The sequence below is a fragment of the Medicago truncatula genome, chromosome 5 (genome assembly GCF_003473485.1).
Source record: "Medicago truncatula cultivar Jemalong A17 chromosome 5, MtrunA17r5.0-ANR, whole genome shotgun sequence".
Lineage (NCBI taxonomy): Eukaryota > Viridiplantae > Streptophyta > Magnoliopsida > Fabales > Fabaceae > Medicago > Medicago truncatula.
The window spans coordinates 28,164,373-28,179,716 of NC_053046.1; the positions used below are offsets into that span (position 1 = coordinate 28,164,373).

The 15,344-nt window shown below is 31.7% G+C and overlaps 1 protein-coding gene across 1 annotated transcript; it reads left to right on the plus strand.

The window, feature by feature from the left end:
- The first annotated feature begins 533 nt into the window (after nt 1-533).
- Nucleotides 534-6,252, plus strand: LOC11430239 (RNA-binding protein 38). The gene is made up of 6 exons (XM_003615083.4): nt 534-1,215; nt 1,314-1,437; nt 1,862-1,991; nt 3,777-3,813; nt 3,917-4,199; nt 5,894-6,252. The coding sequence occupies exons 1-6, from the start codon at nt 1,033-1,035 to the stop codon at nt 5,986-5,988; spliced, it is 852 nt and encodes a 283-aa protein (XP_003615131.1). The 5' UTR covers nt 534-1,032; the 3' UTR covers nt 5,989-6,252.
- Nucleotides 6,253-15,344: the final 9,092 nt, after the last annotated feature.

A 15,344-nucleotide genomic window follows, 5' to 3' on the forward strand; every position in this document is an offset into this window, starting at 1 on the left:
TGTTTTCAAAATTAATTCTAAATTGAAGTTAAAAATTTATGGTATTTAAACTTCAACAATTGATTTTAACATTTAATTTAGCGTTGAATCAACTCTTTTATAGATATATCTAAATATAAACTACCTTACTTTAACTCCCGTTTAACTATTATTAATTTTACAAAATTAATTTACATGCATGTTTGATATCATGATAAATTTATCAAAATCACGTCAACCATATTTTTTACAAAATTACACTAACCTATAGTGATTTTGTCATATTTACCGTGATATCTAACATGCGCAAAACCAAACACACGCCTCAAACACGAATTAGAGATGCTCTTGTAATCAAAGAATAAGAAGTGTGGTTGAGAAAAACATAACTCAAAAGGAAATAAGACTTATTAGTTTAAGTCAAAAGAGAAAAATTGATTGGATGGTGGGAGAGTATATTAATGCAAAGACAGAGAGGACACACTTCTTCAAGTGAGACTTACTAGATTAACTCAGCTGTCACTTATAATGTGATATGATATTTCCTTCCTACAAAACCATTAGCTTCTCTTCCTTCTCTCTTTGGCCAGCAAGCATATTAGTGTTTGCTTGCAGCTGTCACAACACATTTCTCTCTCTCTCCTCCACTACTCTTCTCTCTCTATTAAAATAAAATTTTCATAAAAAAAAAATAAAAAATACCCTTTTAAATATATTTTTTTGTTTTTAATTAACTAACACAACACATCTGTTCCGAACAACCATACCACATCATCATATTCATAAACCATACCCACCTCTCTCTTTTCTCTTAAAATTTAGTGATTCTCTCCTATTGGGAAAAGAAGAAAGAGGTTTTGTTGAATGGTGGGGTTGAACAACAAAAAAGGGCAATCACACACAAGCACAAACCAAAAGAAGAAGAAGCAAAAGAAAGAAAGAAAACTTTGAAGACAAGAGATGAGAATGATAATGCCAAGAGTACTAGTACACTTCTTGATGCATGCATAAACTAGCTATAGCAAGAAGAATATCAAGAACTCTATAGTAGCAATGGCTTATCCACATTATCGATCACAATTTGGAGACACAACATTCACTAAGGTTTTTGTTGGAGGACTAGCTTGGGAAACTCCAACTGATGAAATGAGAACATATTTTGAACAATTTGGTGACATACTTGAAGCTGTCATTATCACTGATAAGAACACAGGAAAATCTAAAGGATACGGATTTGTATGTCTCTCTCTCTGTCTCTCTATTTCATTTGATCCTTATCATAATCATCATTATTATTATTATATGATATGATATGATAAATATTGATTGTGCAGGTAACATTTCGTGATCCAGAATCAGCTAGAAGGGCTTGTGCTGATCCAAACCCAGTAATTGATGGAAGAAGAGCTAATTGTAACATTGCTTCTCTTGGACGTCCTAGACCATCCCCACCAAGAGGTAATTAATTTCACTTTGTACCGTTAATAATACATTAATGTTTTTATTTTTTAAATTATATTTTATATACTATATATAATTTCGGTCCATCCCACAATAATCGATCTATTTAAATAATCTTTTTATTAAATAAAGTGAAATATATAGAATTGAGAGTGATGTATGCAGTATTAATGAAATTATAAAATATAATAAATATCACCATAAAAATTAAGTGGTCATTATCTTAGGACAAATATTTTTATGTAAATAGATCGGTCATTATTATCATTCTTTTACTACTAGAAAAAATATTTTTATCGACAAATATCAATGACCAAAAATCTCTAACTTTCTGTTACTAAATGTTGTTATTAATTTATTTGTTTACACATGAAATGAAATGATAAAGTATATTTTGGTGGTTTGTAATGTAATGCTGCAGGGAGGGGTACATATCAAGGTGGGGGTGTGGGGACAGGAGCAGCAGCGGCGTACGGCGGTGTTCCGGCAGGAGGGCCACCACAAATGGCAGCAGGAGCAGCAACAGCTCCAGTAATGTACCAACCATATGGGTATGTGAATTTATTACTGTGGTCATTTATTAATTTACCCATGGTAACTCATAGTCAGTCAAAGGGGAACTGGTCCATGGTATTAATTAGATAACTGCATATAGACGCACACATTGCTGTCTCCATATGTCTCTTGACTGCTCCCCCTCCAATTACAGTAGGTCTCATTGTCAGTGTCAAAATCCTCACATATCATTTCATATCATATAATAAAATAAACTAGTACTTGTCCAAACTTTGCTATGCCTTACTCTAATTTAAATCATCATGTGCACTACCTTACTCTAAATATTAAATTAATAGTAAAATTATTAATAAAATTATTCTTACATTATCACCATGCAAAGATGTGTACTAGAAGAAGTTGCATTTTCTGCATGATGATGTATTTGTTTCAGGGTCATAATAATAATGTGTGTATTTCTTGGTTGATCTAAACTTGAAAGAACACGATAATATTTCTTAAATTGTGTGGAATTTGAGTTTGGACGTAGCTAGCTAACCCTGAAAACAAGGTTATGAAACAAGATTATAAAAACAAGATTATGCACTATAAAGTTATGCATAAATTTTATAGGTAAAAAGAAGAAAATATTAAAAATAGAAAGGGGGGCTATAATGTGGTGGGTGAATTAATTTTTGAATAATAAATATAAAAAACTAGAGAAGGTCTAAGGAGATATGTAGATATATGTAGAAAAAAAATTATGATGATACATAGGTACTTTAATAGTAGATATGTAGTCCATGGCATGGTCAATAAAAAATGTAGTCCACGGCAAACACATGCAGTGGTCCTATATATGTTAATTTGATTTATAATATTTTGTTACATGATAAAATCCCCCATCTCTTGGTACTTTTGTATGTCTTGTACCATCAAGTCATTTTCTCACCAGCAAATGTTATTGTTGTCTTATGAGAACTGTATAAATTGCATGGTAAATTAATAAATACACTTATTATTATAAATATACAAATACCTATTTTATGTAGTTTTAATATTTTTCATAGTTTTGCCTACAAGAGTTGAGTTTAGTCGATTAGGTTAGACTCTCATACCATGGTGAATCTATGTTCAGTCTCGATTAAATGATGTGTCCATATTTATTATCCGACATTGTGTCGAATAGCTTTGCCCAATAGAGGAATCTATTAAAAACCAAAAAAATGATTTCACAGTCTTTTGCCTAAAATATAAGAAATACACAATACATATAAAAATAGCTTGGAATACATATGAACCATGCAAGAAAATTAATAATGTGAGTAGTTCCCATGAGACTTCAGATATATGTGCAATGGATGCAATATTTTCTTTTCCATGCCATTATAATGTCATCTCGACCATTCTTTTTAATGCACTTTATTCCTTCCATTTTCTGCTTGATGGGTTTACATATTCATGAATCATAATGTCTTAGTTACATGAAAAAGGAGGCCATGACTGAAGTGAGTCATAATCAATTCAATCTTAGGGACATTAATATTATTACATACTATACCACAAAACAAGAAATTGTACTATAGCTAGCTAGCTTGAAGATCTCATTTCACATTGATCAATTTAAGGTCCCCACACAGTTATTGATAAGAAATTAATGCTTCTAATTTTTCTCACCGAAAAAACCTCTCATATTAACTTCACTATACTACTAGCCCACAACAATAGAACTCTACCATTTTAAGTTGTTGCTTCTCTAAGAAACAATTACATTACTGCATTCAACGTATTTCATTCCTTTTTTGCTTTCTAATTTAATTCCTTTCAACTTTTTTTTGCAGCTACCCTACCTACACTCCTGAATACGGGTACCCTCAAGTAAGCATTTCCCTCCCATAATCATTTAAGATCATACAAAATTAGTACTAATTTTTTTTTAGTATTAGGTTAATTAATAATTTGTAATTTATTATGAGTACAGGCAACAATGTATAACCCACAGATTCAGCAAGCACAATACTATCAACAACTTTATGGACCATCATCTTCAACAATGGGTTCACCATATTATTATGGCTATTCTATGCAAGCAGCAGCACCAAGGGGTACATTTTCAACACCCCAACCACATCGCATACAAGCTGGACCATCCTATCTATACTACCCTACTACACCAATGGAAGGAGCTTCTTTCTCTGCTGCAGCATATCGTCCACTTCAACAACCATTAATAAGGCAACCTTCTCCTACCCCTTCTCCTAGTGGTAATCTTTCTACCCTCTTCTTTATAAATTTTTTGAATTATTGATACTAATATTCAACTTTGGTATATCTAACATTTGACAATAAAATTAGACACAGTTTTTATGTAGCACTGACACATCGGATTGATATCCCGTCTCATGTTTGAATTATGGATAGAAAATAGAGACATACAAAGTTTTTTAATTTGATATTCAACTTTAGTATATCTAACATTTAGCGATAAAATTAAATACAAATGTTCTATGTAGCACTGACACATCATATCATATTGATATCGTGTTTAGTGTTTGATATATGTCGTGCTCACTTAGATACATGTTTAATTTTTTGTGATTGGTTTAAATTTTGTTTGATAATGCTTGTGTTACAAGAATGTGCATAGTGTATAACGTACAATTAATGGAGGATTTTACATATAAATCTGAATGAATAGAGAGAATTAGAGTGGGGTAAAAAGTGCACAGAGATTTATGAATTATGATGGTCATCACTTACTGACACACAATATATATATTATGATTTTGCTATAACATGTGGACACAGGGGTCCACATGGGTAACCCAAGACCCATGTGAATGAGCTGTCTTGGTTGTAAATTAACCGTATTATGTATGTATGGGTCAATGAGAGAGAGTGAGAGAGAGAGAGGGTCATCATGTAAAGTAACAGTGAATGCATGTGGTTTCTGTATGCATGGTGGTTAATTCTTTAAAGATCCAGTCAAATTGGTCTTTGCTTTTCATGCATTGGCCCACTTTGCATTTTCTCATTTTAGATACTACTTAACCTACAAATTCATTTCATGTCTTCTACATGAATATGATTTACTATTTGACTTCATTAGGATTAGATCAGTTATGAGATAATATCTCACAAATAATGAACACATCTCTTGAACATTAGATACATAAATATCTATAGAAACTTATTATGCAAGGTATTTAAACGGTGCACTTAGGACAACTCATTAGCATTTCCAATTTTGTTATTGGTTGTATCTTTCATACAATGAATTTGTATCATGTGAGTTTTACTAGATCAGATCAACCATTAATGGTTTCTCCACCTGAATACAAATTCTGCTACAAATTTATAAATGATTTCTCTGTTTGTTTGTGAAGAAAATTTTGATCACTTTTACCGAAAATATTGTACTTTACTCTACTATGTCCTTTTCTTTTCTTAACTACTATTATCATGTGAAGGTGTGAGTCAAAGTGGAAATAGGTTTTTATTTATTTGTTAAATAGGGTACAAAGAAAATAAAAAATTTGTTCCATATCATCTAACACTCTATTATCATCTAACTACAAATTTTGATGTTTTGGGGTTTCACTTTCTCCAATTAAGACATCAAATTGCACCCTGAACTTGTTGATATGATCCACTTACATGTAATAAGTTTTGATTTTAACGTACTCCGTTCAAACTAAAAGATAAACAAAAAAAATTAAGCAATGTCTAGGTAAAAAGTATTTATTAAGTGTTTGTCATATAAGTGCTTACGTATAAATAATTTTAATAATAAAACAAATTAAATTATTCATAAATAAGCTATGAGTTGTTTTGTAAATCATCTTTAAGAACTTATAAAAATAAGCTGAAAACAACTTATAGTTATTTATATTGATTATAATTGACCTTTTTGTTTGACATATTTGTAATTATTATTTCTTATGATTGGTATGATCAGATTCACAGACTCAGCAACGTACCTCATCAGAGACAGCATCTGGAGTAGTTATAACTTCGGAAAGTTCAAATACTCAAGGGAAGAACAACAACTAATAAATACTATATACCCCCCCTTAGTTTCAACTTGTATAATCTTCAAATTCAATTTCATCACATTAATATTCTTCTTCATCTTTTTCTACATTATTATATCTTCAATTTTTTTCGGTCCACATGACTTGTGTTCTTCACTATGGCATTCCAAATTTGGACTGATTAATCAACTTCATGGAGATTATTATCTTCATTATCTTTTCTTTGTCTTCAAGCATTTTCACTTGAAATAATTATTACCAATTAATTATGTTTTCTTTTTTAGTATTGATTCTTTCTCCAATTTTAATTATGAACTGAACATGTTACATCTTCGATTAATGTAAGGATAATCCACTTATGAATGAGATATTCAACTTCATTAGACATTACTAAGTATTTATGCACTCAACAAATCCAAAGTCACACACATCTCAACTGAAAAACAGTTGCAACTAACTAACTGTACAAATGTAATTTCAAAAATAACTACAGTTGCTTGCTCAACAAGCCATCCATCCTTACTAACATGAATTATTCAAATCATAATACACCACCTTAATTCATGTTAGCTAATGATTCAAATTGTTATACCATTTTAAATGTGACACTATTTGTCTTTTCTTTCCTTTGCAAAACAAATTGAACAATAGAAAATTATCTACTATCTCATAATTCCGTCAAACTGAGAATTTGATCCCAAATCATTTGAGTTTTCACACAGTTTATTAAAAAATTACTTACTGGTTTATTGCCATCAAGGCAAAATATTTTGAACAAAGGAAATAGAAAGTAAAATTGACTTTTATTACTGAATTATGAGACACAAGGAGCTTATATACGCATATTGAACTCTATGATAGCTTATTGCAAGTAACCTACATTAGATTGCTAACACATAACAAACTCAAAGCTATGCAATGATTAAGTAATCATTTCTAACTAACAACTATAACTGCCAACTAGTTACTTGTTGCACAAGTAATCCATTTATTGTTGATATGGTATGATGTCCCCCCTCAAGTTGGAGGTTGATAGATGTCAATCATCTCCAACTTGGATAGTGAAATGTGAAAAGGCTGAGGAAGCAGAGACTTAGTGAAGAAATCAACAATTTGGTCTTTGGAAGAAACTGGAAGAAGTTTCATGACTTAACCATTTCTCTCTGTCAATGTGGCAATCTATATCCAAATGCTTAGTACGTTCATGGAACACAAGGTTGGCTGCAACATGTAGGGAACTTTGATTATTAACACATGCATTTTGTTGCAAGCAGTGTCAAGGTCTATGAGAAGATAAAGAAGCCAATGAAGCTCACCAGTAGCTGCTGCAATGGCAAGATATTCTTCTTTTGATGAGGATCTACAGATTGTAAGTTGCTTCTTGGTTCTTCAGGATATTAGTGATTTACCTAAGAAGAAACATTGACCTGAAACTGATCCTCTAGAATCAAGACAACCTGCTCAGTCTACAACAGAGAAGCCTAAAAGATGAGTGGTAGAAGAGGCCACACCCAGGAGAATTCATGAGATATCTTAGGACTCTCAGAGAATCAGTCTGATCGGGTGGAAACTGGTTTAGAGTCAAGAAGGCCTGACTCAGAAAGAAGATCTAAGCAATATTTTTTCTAACAAATGGAGATGCCAGCTTTGGAATGAGCTACTTCAATACCAAGAAAATATTTGAGTTGACCTAAATCCTTGATTTGAAATGAAGCGTGGAGAACTCTTTTTATGAAAGAAAACTTGGAGAGGGAGTTTCCAGCCAGAATCACATCATCAACATAAACCAGTAAAAGAGTGAATAATCAAAGGGTGGTTTTCGCGAATAAAGAATGATTTGATGCAGCTTGTGTGTATTCATGTTGAACAAGCAAAGAAGTTAATCTTTCATATCATTTTCTACTTGCTTGTTTAAGGCCATATAGAGATTTAAGTAGTTTGTAGACTTGATTTGGCTTCTCAATTTTGAATCAAAGAGGAAGAGTCATGTAAAATCTTTATGTAACTCTCCATGCAGAAATGCATTGTTTACATCTAACTGGTGGAGGTACCAATTATTGATAGAAGCCAAAGCAAGAACTAATCTAATGGTGCTAAATTTAGCAACTAGAAATATGATATAATGGAGTTATATCATATGCTTGCATGATTAGAAGACTGAGAAGATGCATGACATATGTAATTTTTCAAATGAGACAATGCAAAAGTAACTCTAGAAGATTTCCTAATGGGAGGTGGAGGAGATTATGTGCTAGGAATATCAGTGATAGGTGGGGAGATCGTGAGTCGGAAGAGGAGGATCAATAAAGGAAGGAGGAACAGACAAATCAATGTCAGAAGTAGAACTAGAAGTTTGAGAGGGAAAATAATCTCAATCAGAATTAATAGACAAAGAAGACTTAGGAAAGGTAATATATGTTCATGAAAAACAATATTTTTGTATTGATTATATTTATAGTGGCGTATACTTGATCCAGTTTGTTATATTTTTTTAAGGATAAAGGCAAAAAAAAAAAGAACATATGATATCTTGTTTATTACACGATATATTTTGTATGGTAACCAATAAATAAATATCTTGTTTGTTACTTTTTTTTAATATTTGAATTCTCTCTTATCCATTATCTTTTTTAAATGATAAGGAAAAAAATCAGACATATACAATTTTTTACATTTTGTTTTAATTTTTTTTATTTACTGTTATATATTTGTTATATGTGTTATTGTATTGAAAGTTGAGGGCAATTTTGCAAGAATAAAAAGTCAACCCAAAAGAGGCAAAAGATGTTATTTCCTATAGATAAATGTAAATATTGAGTCAACCTTTAGTTCAACTTAGGGATGTAAATGAATATCTTTGAATGCAGATAGTGTGATATCCGTGTCCACTCCGCTAAATAAATATGAAATCCGACCTATCCATATTTGCACTGTTAATTTTATTTAGATGAAATTTAAAAACAAAAGTTCATCACATATATTTTCTTTTCTTTTTTGCAAAGCATAATATTCATACATTACAATAACAAAAAAAATTATTGACTCAACAAAAACATAAATAAAGTTTCTTACTGATTTAACAAAAGCATAAATAAAGCTCATCATATTCTACAAAACAAAGTTTCTTGCTTCAACAATCTCGACCACTTTCACTTGTGTAGTACAAACTTGAACAGTCGTGTAATAATTGATAACACTCACAATACCGAGGTTTTTTTTCTTAGGAAGTTGAAAGGTATTAAGGTTATTTGTGTAATTTACTCGATTTAATAGTAGGTATGGATATATGCGGATGGAGATACCATTAAATATGCATCTGTGTCTGTTAATTAGTGGGTAGTTAAAATATTTGTTTATTTTATCCATAGACATCCATTAAGGTATGCGCTCTGTATCCTTGGCAGATTTTATCCTGGGGTGCGGATTCTTTTGTCATCCCTAATTCAACTAGCCTAAATGATTATAGAGATCCACTTTCATTTCCTTCCAAATCATCATAATTAAAAGATTATTACTTTTCCTACCCTAATCATTTCTCACGTGCCCTATTTTTTTCTTCTGAAAATGCCCTTGAGATTTTCAGATTTTAGAATCCGAACTGACTTTTTTGTTTGTTATGGGGTGAAAAAAAAAAAAGAGTTTTTCACCAGTTCGGATTTTATAATTCGAAAACCTCAAAAAATAAGGCGTGTTCCTTGTTATTTTTCAGATTATAGAATCCGAACATCATCACCACCACCACCACCACCCCCCCCAAAAAAAAAAAACACCCTTTTCAGAGGAGTTCGGATTATATAATTCGAACTGTATCAGCACAAATTTCGAATTTGTTTGTAACATAGTAACCAGATTAAGGACCATATTAAACTTCCTAACTTTCATCCTTCTATTTTAGGTTATTGTTAGTTGTTTAGTCAAAAATCCGGTTTTCGGACTACTTGATCAGATTGCTCCGAAACTTCCTCAGAAAATCAGAAGGAAAAAAAAAAAATCAAGGAACAATACTCCTTAGATGAGACTTCTTATGAGACTCCGCCCCTCAAAATTCAAAATTTTATCGTTTAGACCCATTTTATTTATTTTTTAAATTTTTCATATTCTTAGAAAAATCCGGAAAAAAAAAAATTGCATAAGTTTTATTGGTTTTTTTGGTGGTATTTTTATGATTTTATATGAAAGATTTTTTATCATTTTTTACTTTGTTTTTTTGTTGTTTTTAAAAGCAAAATTCAAAACTATTGAAATAGAAGATATTCTGATTTCTAATTATACATAAGTATAATTTGAATTATAAAATCCGAACTCAGTTCGAATGTTTTCAAATTTTATAATCCGAAAATCCATAGACATTTTTGAATATTTTATAGAACCCGCAGAATTGCATAAAATGGGAAAAGTAATACTCTAATTAAAAGCCTAGAAGGGTGGATTCTCTTTCTTAAACGATCCAAGATCATTAAATAATACTAACACTAGACCATGGTAAAAGAAAATCTTAATCATAGTTTAGTTTAGTCATAGTAGTCGTGCAAAGCTAGACCCGGGTAATTACAGCCTGAACTCAATCTCTAGCTATTTTCATGCTAAACTTTTAATCACAAGCTTATCCATAACAATACTGGAGTTGGTTATTTCAAATATCAAAATTAGCATAAGACAAATAGGATGAAATGCTTGAATTCTAGCTATTCAAAATAAAATTAATGGGGGAAGAGGTTGCTTCCAATCACTTAAGCATAATAACACCAAAATTCAACTCAATAAGTACAATTAACAAGTCACTAGATTTTACATCAAACACAAATGTCAAATAGATAACTATACAGATAATTAATAGAGAAAGAAGAAGCATTCATGAGGAGCTCTCATTTAGGAGGATCTTTGTCTATCAGTTCTTTCTTTTTCCCTCGCTTAGCATCCTGTAAAGAATACAATGATATAATTAGCATTTTTTAAATAGTGTATCAAATTTACCACAAACAAGAACGAAATAACTAACCTTAGAGCTATGACCACCACCTTGAGGTTGTTTTTCTTTCTCATCAACTTCTTGAGCAGCAATTAAATTATTTTTAAGAAATTTTTCAAGAACAGTTACGTGGATAGCAATTTGACAGTCATTACTTTGTCCCACAATCATCCCGACGATTTTCCCTTGGGTATTTAAGACTGGCCCACCAGAACAAGCATCATCAGTACATGAGAAGCCGACGCATTGAATAATAGGAATCGAAGCGCGGAGTTTCTTCTGAAACATGAATTTCTTTTCCTTGTGTGTAGCAAAATAATTGGCATTCCACATGTCCCCTAAAATACGATAAGTTGGTGTTGTCTTCAAGCTATTGGAAACATATCCACCACATGTAGCACGGCCGAAAGGTTCAGATTCATCCCGACCAGAAGGTTTAAAACTCTTGACACATGGGTAGGCCGCGCGTCCAATAAAGACAGACCATACCAAATCTCCTAAATGCCCTAATTGCAGCAATGTTTCACAATTAGCTATAGAACCATCATCAGCAAGCTCACCAAACCTGTCACAGTTTGCACCTTTGGCAGCACCTTTAACAACTAATAAAGCGATGTCCCAACTGAGCTTTATGAATGGTACTTCAAGTTCCGAAATAAATTCTTGATCCTCAAGCCTTCGAACTTCAATGGTAGCATTTGATTTGTCATTCAAAGCATGTGCACAAGTCACGAGAACTAAATCATTCTCTTTCAAGGGATTCTTCACTTCAAACTTCTTAGCATAGTAGTCAATGTCTATGGCAAACCCTGTGGCATTTGTTACTACATATTTGTCATCTACTTCATGGCACACCTTTATAAGGTATGTAAATTTGTTTCCGTTCTCACTTAGTCTCATAAGTTCAAAATCAGATAAAGAACCCTACAGTTCAATAAATAATTTTAAAATATTAGTGCAACGAATAAAATGCAAAACTAAGTATAACATTAAACTACCATGATAAGCATTAAGAAATTATACCCTTTTTTAGGCCTATACATCAAATTCAAGAAAAAAGGAGATAGAATATAGAATGCCTAGTTTGAGTCACTGTTTCTCATTACTAGCAGAGACCAATTTTTTACAATAAGCAAAGAAAAGATCGAGCAAACAAGGCTATTAATTTAGATGCAAGCAAGCATGTACAAATTCTTGTTTATAAGTAAAGAAGACTTAGTGGTGGTGACTCAATTCTCAGTGACTAAAAAAACTTCCTTGTCCTCAATTTATTTTCTTCTCTAAACCTCCCCATAGTGAAAGTAGAACAAACAAGTTTGGAGAGGTTTAAGCCTCTCTTGTTCACTGAGAATAAAACCGTGTATTATAACTTGGAATACATGCTCTTATAGAAATTACTATAAAATGATTGTTACCTGAATTGCATGAGCAGGGTCGATAGTAGATGAACTCATCTTGCACGCTCAAGTAGTGAAAACAGAACACCTAAGTAAAATATGAGTTACACAAATTAGTTGCATTACCATTATTAGAATGCAAATTGTAAAAAAAGATAATAAACACAAGAATAACCAAGTCACGGCCAAAAGAAGTTGTTGGAGTAAAAGAATAACCCATTAAGCCAATTGCCCATATTTTGCTGACTCAAGACACACACAAAGATTCACAAAACAAAAAGAGAAAAAGGAGTAAATAGTCAATTACCCCCTGAAATTGTAACTTTCGTAAAAAACCCTCCTGAATTTTGCAAAACGTCAAAACATCCTTGAAATTGTCAAGCGTCTGTCAATTACCCTCATCCGTTAATTTCCTCCATCCAACATGCTGATGTGGCCGTTAACAGCCACGTGGCACTGACACATGGTCAGAAAAGTCATGCCACGTCATAGGGGGTAATTGACTTTTTTTTTTTTTTTTTGAAAAAAATCTGATTTTTTTTTTCTTTTCATAATTAACATTTGTACCACCCACCTACCTTGCAAATGCCCTCTGAAATTTTTTATATGCAAATATCCTCTCCAAATGTAAAACTTAAATGCAAATTACACCTTGAATCATAAAACTTTGATGGTAAAGTAAAAATTATTCTTAATCTATAATTTACTATATCTCTAATCACAATAAAAAAGAAAAAAAAATCACATCTTTAAAATAAAACAAAGGGGGAGAGGTTATTGGTTCATGAATGGATGGTTGTGTGTATGCTCAGGTAGAATTGTTTTTTGACCAAGAGCTTGGGAATATTTCTAGCTATGCTCCTTCAGGGGTTCCCACGGAACACACCACCAGTTCTCTATCTGTTAAGGCTTAAGAGTGTTGCTCGAAATGGTTCTCCCCCTGGTGAGATGATGACAAATTATAGCCATTACACTTTTGCTGTTGGAGAAAATTTAACTTTCCGCTGTAATTACACTTTGCCATGACTACCAAATTTACCTTCATATATTATATATATATATATATATATATATATATATATATATATATATATATATATATATATGTCTTGGTCAGATCCTTGTTAATTGTTTTTTTTGTAGGATCTGCAATTATTTGCTCTCAAAACACAACATTTTGATGCATATGCATCTTTGTTCCCATGTTAGTTTTAAGTTGTTAAATGCAGACTTAAGTTTATGTATTTAAATACATTAATTAGGATGTATGAATATCATCATTGATGACCATTTTCATTTTAAACTTTTGTTGTAGACTCGTTTTCAGCATCATGTAATCAATGCATAATTTTTATGGTGTGATTGAAATTGTGATTTTTATAATTGTTTTATTTTAAAGATGTGAATTTTTTTCTTTTTTATTGTTATTAGAGATATAGTAAATTATAGATTAAGAATAAGTTTTACTTAACCATTAAAGTTTTATGATTCAAGGTGTAATTTGCATATAAGTTTTACATTTAGAGAAGATGTTTGCATATAAGTTATAAATTTGAGGGGATATTTGCTATATAAATTTTAAATTTGAGGGTGGTATTTGCACATAAATGTTTAATTTCAGGGGGTATTTGCATGTTTAGTGGGTGGCACAAATGTTAATTATGAAAAGAAAAAAAAATCAGATTTTTTTCAAAAATAAAATAAAATATAGTCAATTACCCCTATGACGTGGCATGACTTTTCTAACTATGTGTCATTGTCACGTGGCAGTTAACGGCCACATCAGCATGTTGGATGGAGGAAATTAACGGAGGGGCGTAATTGACAGACGCTTGACAATTTCAGGGGGGGTTTTGACGTTTTACAAAATTCAGGGGAGTTTTTGACGAAAGTTACAATTTCAGGGGGATAATTGACTATTTACTCAGAGAAAAAGTACATACGAAAAGAGCAATGATATTTGAACAACCATTTGTTACAACTTTCATGACAACCTTTTTTTTCTCTTTTGTTATTGGTCAAAAACAATGGAGAGAGAAAAATGATGAGAAAGTAAGAATATAACGTGAGTATGAAAGAGAAAGTTGTCTAAAACTTGTCAAAAAAATGATTGTACAGATATCATTTCTCTAATCTTAATATCTTCTGAAGATCGTAATAAATTCTTTATTGCCTCTAACCTCTTAAACATTTCTTCAGCATTTTCCAGTATTCTTGGTTCCGGGGGTACTGGTGGTGCTTCATACCGATTCCCGCAATAGTTCAGTGAGTCGTATAAATTGTTAGTATAACTCCTATGAAGGGTTCTTTACTTTTACATGCATACTCCCAATTATTTTACATGTTCATTTGTCAATCTCAGCTCTGTTTGTAGACATTCTCCTGAGTCCTGAAAGGTGCGGTTGTTCACAAAAATCAAATAGTATCCATTTTGATGTTAGTTGTCCTACTTCCAACTAAACCGTAGCATTTCACCCATATTCAACAATTGTAGTAGTGGTTGGGTTCTGTTTTTACCTTTTTCTTGAGTTTTTTTGTTCATTTTGCTTCTTCTCATAGTTTTTCATATGAGAAATGATATTTGTACAACTATTTTTTATCAACTTTTAGACAACTTTCTCTTTCATACTCACATTATATTCTTACCATCTCTCATCCTTTTTCTCTCTCCATTGTTTTTGACCATTAATAAAAGAGAAAAAGAAGGTTGTCATGAAAGTTGTACCAAATAGTTGTTCAAATATCATTGCTCAATGTAAAATGAAATAAACTTACTCTAATACTAAATGTCCTAATGTTAACTAGACTCGATCTAATGATTGTAGTTATTATAACAACTGTTATTATTACAACGACTCTCTAAAATGCATGAAAATTAATTATTACCTAAAACTATGACTCTAAATAACTTTCTTCGAAGCACGATTGTCCTTCCTTAAGTGTTTTAGAGGCAATGCATCTATTTATTGGCCCTTCGTTGATAGGTCGTTCTTGAACCGAGGTCCAGTG

Bases quoted from the DNA above. Each gene is read 5' to 3' on its own strand.
- LOC11430239 (XM_003615083.4), top strand. From the start codon at position 1,033: ATGGCTTATCCACATTATCGATCACAATTTGGAGACACAACATTCACT. The intron at 1,438-1,861 runs GTAATTAATTTC...GTAATGCTGCAG, and splicing joins TAGACCATCCCCACCAAGAG to GGAGGGGTACATATCAAGGT. The intron at 4,200-5,893 runs GTAATCTTTCTA...TGGTATGATCAG, and splicing joins TCCTACCCCTTCTCCTAGTG to ATTCACAGACTCAGCAACGT.